Raw genomic sequence first — 5,259 nt, forward strand, 5'->3', positions numbered from 1 at the left:
GGGGGGATTCGCAGACCGCCCCCGGCCCCGCTCCCGTGTCCGCCTCCTCCACATCGCGGGTTTCTGCGGAAGCCGGGAGGTCCTGACCCTTTCTCCCCTGGGCCCGTGGGCGTGTTAGCTGCTTCTGGTCTGTGGAGGCGAGGTGAGGTCCTGGGCGGTGGTGTGACGGTGCTTCACGCTGTTCCCTTGCACAGGAGACAGTTGCTGCAATCCAGTAAGCATGGGCTACGTTAAGAAAATAGTGGAGAATAAAATACCAGGGATTTATGTTCTGTCTCTCAAGATTGGAAGCAACCTGATACAGGTAACTGCCATTGCTCGCATTTCTGCTTGGCAGGGTGGTGGCCAGTGTGTGGATCTGAAGGTGTGGTAGTTACTGCAGCCTCTGTTATTAATGTGCTTCCACAAGGATTGATGGGAACATATATGTGTGTGTGTGTATAAATATATATATATGTGTGTATATATACTGAAGGGACTTAAATTGTGAAAAAATTTGGAGAAGCATCACTGTTCCTTATGAGACACTTCTGCCAGGCAGAGTGGGAACAAAGACGTGGTGAGGGGAGGTCTCACATCTGGAATTTCACTTCTGACGTACTGCGAAAGTTCAGGTTCTCTTCCAGAAGCAGAACCGTCAGCGATTAAAATAACGTAAGCCATTGTCAAGGGACAAGTTGCACTTTCTAATCTGACTAATCCACCAGGATATGGAGAACAGCTTCTTTATGAACGTGAACGATCAAGTGAGAGAGGTGTGCAGCCAACTCGCCAACGACCCTCAGCTGAAGGGAGGCTACAACGCAATGGGCTTCTCCCAGGGAGGCCAGTTCCTGTAAGTTTACACCTCTGCTCCGTTTCCAGTGGGTTTTAGGTTCTGATTTAAAACTCTTTTGAAGTACTAAGCAGATGTAATCTGACAAACCCCTTTGTTGAGGTAGAAGCACTTCAAAGGCAAGAATGTGTTTGCCTGTAGTCCTCCTCCACCAGCAAGGGCTAATTTTCCTTGCAAATGTTACCCAAGTGCCTGAGCCCAGGAAGTCACAAGCCAAGAGCTGCAGTGGAGCTGCACTGGTGACCTGGACACGGGGATTTCCAGCTCAGCTCCTTCATCTTTCTCCACAGGAGGGCAGTGGCCCAGAGGTGTCCTTCTCCTCCCATGTTCAATTTGATCTCCATTGGGGGACAGCACCAAGGTAGTGTCCTCTTATGCTCTGTCACCTCCTGACCACCTCAAAGGGAGGGGGGCTCTTGTTGGCAGGAGGAATGGGGTTTTTTTTGACCTCTTCCTAAAAACTCACTGTTTTCTTGTGGATTAAGTTGTCCCTTTGTTCTTGGCTGAATCTGGTGATCTGCTTTGGCCCAGTTGTTGGCTGACTAAGTTCCCTTCTGTCTTGGCCTTGCTGAACTGGCAGTGAGAAGGGACCTTTGTAAGTAGATGACTTATATCTGGGTGGAATTCTTGGATACTTTGGAAGCACTCAGGATTAGTTGTTCTGCCTAACTACAGAGAAAGCCTTAGTGAGACTAAACCTTCTGGGTCACGAGGATATTTTACAGTCTGCATCTGGAAAGCTAAAGCCCCGAGGAACGGGAGGTGTTTTTTTGCAGTAGATTAAAGAGGCAGCATTAAATGGAATTTAAGAGGTGTGCAGTTAAGAGTGGCTGCCAATGACTTCCAAATACTCTCCCCTGAGAAGCTCCATGGCTTGAGTCCATTTCTTCATAGTGCAGTGGGAAGTCTTGTAGGGAACCACCCTGAGAGCTCCTGGGAACACACCAGGCGAGCTGGGCAGTGCCCTGCTGCTCTGCACGGCCCCGTTCTCCAGAGCAGTGCCCTCAGCTCCAGAACACCCTCCATTATCCCTGTGTGTGATAGTGCCCAGGGGCAGGCGGGCTGTGTAATGAGATTGCAGGATTAAAGGCCGCCTGATTCCCTGGATAATTCTTGCCACTGTAAGAGGTGGTTCTTTACCAGCTGGAGGGATTAAGGGATTTGAGTTGGGCTCACCGAGTTGTTACACATGTCTCCATACCCCAGGCGTGTACGGCTTTCCACGCTGTCCTGGTGAGAGCTCCCATATCTGTGACTGGATCCGAAAGACGCTGGATCTGGGTGCCTACACGGAAGCTGTTCAGGAGCAGTGAGTATATTCCTCAGGCTGCAACAGCAGGGCCTGGGCCCACGTGAGAAGCTCTGGCTTTCTGATCCGATCTTTGGTTTCTTTCTTCTCCAGCTTGGTACAAGCAGAGTATTGGCACAACCCCCTGAAGGAGGAGGACTACAAGAAAAACAGCATCTTTTTGGCTGACATAAATCAGGAGAGGGTAAGGACCTGGCTGATGGTTAAATGCAAGCTGGAGAGCAGAAGCCTGAGCAGTGAGATCCCTCACGCTAGCTCTCCATGGCGGTAGTTTTGCTGGGGTTCAAAGGGGAGCGTGTTTTGCCCTGCATCCCAGGAGCACATGAAGTGCTTTTGCTGGTAGATTTGTGAGTGAGACTTGTCTGTGGCAGAGCAGTTCCTGTGTCCCTGATACACCACACGCTCAGTCCACCCATCCCTTGCATGTGGGCAAATCCCCTCTCCCTCCTCCAGGAAGGCAGGGAAGGCCCAGCCCCTCTTTACAGCCTGGAGATGAGGCCGAATGCCATGAGCACAGCCAGGGGAGGCTGTTGACAGCAATGCCTGTTCACCCTCCTAGGCTGCTGCAGTCCAGGGTTTCCTTTGGAGGCACAGGGCACGTTGGAGCAGGCGGTTTCCCCAACCTGTCCCAGTGGGCTTCCAGTGACTTGGCTCTGTTCTCTGTTGCTTTCATCCAGGGCATCAATGAGACGTACAAGAAAAACCTGATGGCTCTGAAAAAGTTTGTGATGGTGAAATTCCTCAACGATACCATGGTCGATCCTCCGATCACTGAGGTGAGGCAGCCAGGGCAGGTGCTGCTTTTGGTTCTTGCTTGTTCCTTGTTTGTCCTTTGGTGGCGAGGAGCAGGCTGAGCACAGGCATCAACCTAATCCTGCAGTCCCCAGCAGAAGCTGGTGAAAGCCTCCTTATCTCCTTGGAGCCCTTCAGCAACCGCTTCCTTGTTCTTATTCCGACAGTGGTTTGGGTTTTACAGAAGTGGCCAAGCCAAGGAGACTGTCCCGCTGAAGGAGACCTCGCTGTACACAGAGGTGTGTTCTGGGGGCTCAGGGGTTTCTGCTGTTTCCACTCTATAGTGTCCCTGGGGCCTTGGGGAGCTCTAAACCCCACAGCTCTGCTCTGTTCACCATCTCTGCTGTTCCTGGGGCATGATCTCCTCTTGCCAGGAGCTGTTTGGGAAGGCATTTCCTTCCAGGCCAGTTCTGGCAGTGGGAATTACGGTGGTGGTCCAACCCTTTAGCCTGTGTTTAATGGACTCTGCTCCTTCTTCAAGCCTTGCTGTTAAGAATCATCCAGAATGCCTTTTTCCCCTCTATGAGAAGCTTTGAAGAGCAGAGGTGGAGCCCCCTCTGCCCCAGCTGCTGCAAGCACGGTCTCTGACCATGGGTGCTTTTCTCGTGCCGGGTTCCCCAGCCATCGCCAGCGTTTGGCCGTGGTGGGGCTGCAGGAAGCTATGGTCACACTTCTCTCTGCAGGATCGCCTGGGGCTGCAGGAGATGGACAAAGCAGGAAAGCTGGTGTTCCTGGGGGTGGAAGGGGACCACCTGCACTTCTCAGAAGAGTGGTTTTACACCACTATCCTCCCCTTCCTCCAGTGAAGCCAAGGGGAGGCACTCTGAGAGCACTGGGGAGGGTCTATCACTGTAGTTAATGCAGCTGCTACCGTGCAACAGCACTTTGTGTACAAACCTGCGGGGACCTGGGGAAGGGGAAGAGGGGGTTGAGCTCAGCAGTTCCACAGTGTGCAGGGGTGGCACCCGTTACACTGCAGAAAGAGCCTAGGAATTGTCTGGGTGTAATTTCACTCCAATCTGGGTGGACTGAGCCTTGCACTAACGCTGAAGCACTCCATCCTGCACAGACCCTGGTAAGGCTACTGCAGTTCTGAGCTGGGCTGCACCGCTCACTCGGTGACAGCAAAGTAATCAGCTGCAAGAGAGGTTGGTTCTCCCCATCGCCTGTTCCTCGCAGGGTGCAATGGCAGTATTAACCCACATCCCTAGTGGAAGAGTCAGGGATCAACAAGTAGACTTACCTGGCTGTATGCAGGGGAATGATATTACAGCCAGAGGGGGAAAAGGGCCCAGTTTAGGGGTTTCTGGGGGAAAAGGAGGGGTTTGAATTAAGGGGGTATTAACAGCTTGAACAGTTTTCAGCTAATGGCTTGGGTGATGCACTTTTGTACAACAACTGAAATCAATAAAGAACTTTACATCTAACCAACTAAAAAGATATAAATATATTTGACAACTACTGACTGATTCGAAAGGAGTTGAGGAAAGTGTGTACTTGCCCACGGGGAAAGTATTCAAAGCAGTTCAGGCAGCAAGGGGCATCTTGTCCTGCCTGAGGTCCTGTGTGCCCCCAAGGAGTAAACGAGCCATCGTAATGAGCAAGTTGGCATTAACTTTATTCTATCTTCTGTATAATCTTAAGTACATAAGAAAGGTTTTTCTCACAAGCCTCAGGAGAAGACGAGTACAAGTCACAGGACAGTCTCAAAATAAAAAAATTGCATATTTTTTTTTGTAAGTTTTGTCCTAGATTAAAAGAACATTGACACTTTACAGAGGAAATGCATTTAAGATATGCTTATGCCACTCGAGGCATTGGAAAACTGAAGGTCAAAGCACGTGCAGCTCCCTTTATGGGTCGGTACAGTACTGTGTCTTAGATCCACCACTCTGCTCCAGGGCCCTGGAACAGAGGCTGCAAACTTCCACCAAAGTAAAGAGCCAAGCAACGGGGAAAAGGGGAGGGCGAGAGGATTCACTTATGGGGCTGACTGCAGAGGAGGAAGAGAGCGGTGAACCGACTTGATCCAACTCGGGTATTTACACCACTGCACTACTGACCCTGGAATGACAGAGATGGCTTCAGGAGAACCGTCCTGGAAGACTGAACCTGAGTTCAGCTGCTCCGAGAAGGAAGCCCTGGGGCAAAGATTCCCTTGTGAAGGTGAGGGCTTACGGAATAAGAGGTGCTCAGCTCCAAGCTACCAGCCAGACTGCAGGGGCGACAACCGCAGTTACTCCACTGCAGCCTTCCTGTGGCACTGGTTCATATAAAGCCTCCTGTCATGGCACAATCAGAAATACACTGAGCTAGCAGGAAT

At 51.1% G+C, this 5,259-nt stretch overlaps 1 protein-coding gene across 1 annotated transcript; it reads left to right on the forward strand.

Annotated features, from left to right (window-relative positions):
• Positions 1–194: 194 nt before the first annotated feature.
• PPT1 (palmitoyl-protein thioesterase 1) lies at positions 195–3,876 on the forward strand (the record flags this gene model as incomplete). Its single annotated transcript, XM_010179175.1, has 8 exons — positions 195–304; positions 708–835; positions 1,126–1,196; positions 2,042–2,144; positions 2,238–2,328; positions 2,822–2,920; positions 3,104–3,175; positions 3,620–3,876. Coding segments are annotated over 8 exons (797 nt in total), but the record flags the coding sequence as incomplete, so codon positions are not given.
• Between the last annotated feature and the right edge of the window lie 1,383 nt (positions 3,877–5,259).

The sequence above is a fragment of the Mesitornis unicolor genome, unplaced genomic scaffold (genome assembly GCF_000695765.1).
Source record: "Mesitornis unicolor isolate BGI_N332 unplaced genomic scaffold, ASM69576v1 scaffold24852, whole genome shotgun sequence".
Taxonomy (NCBI): Eukaryota; Metazoa; Chordata; class Aves; order Mesitornithiformes; family Mesitornithidae; genus Mesitornis; species Mesitornis unicolor.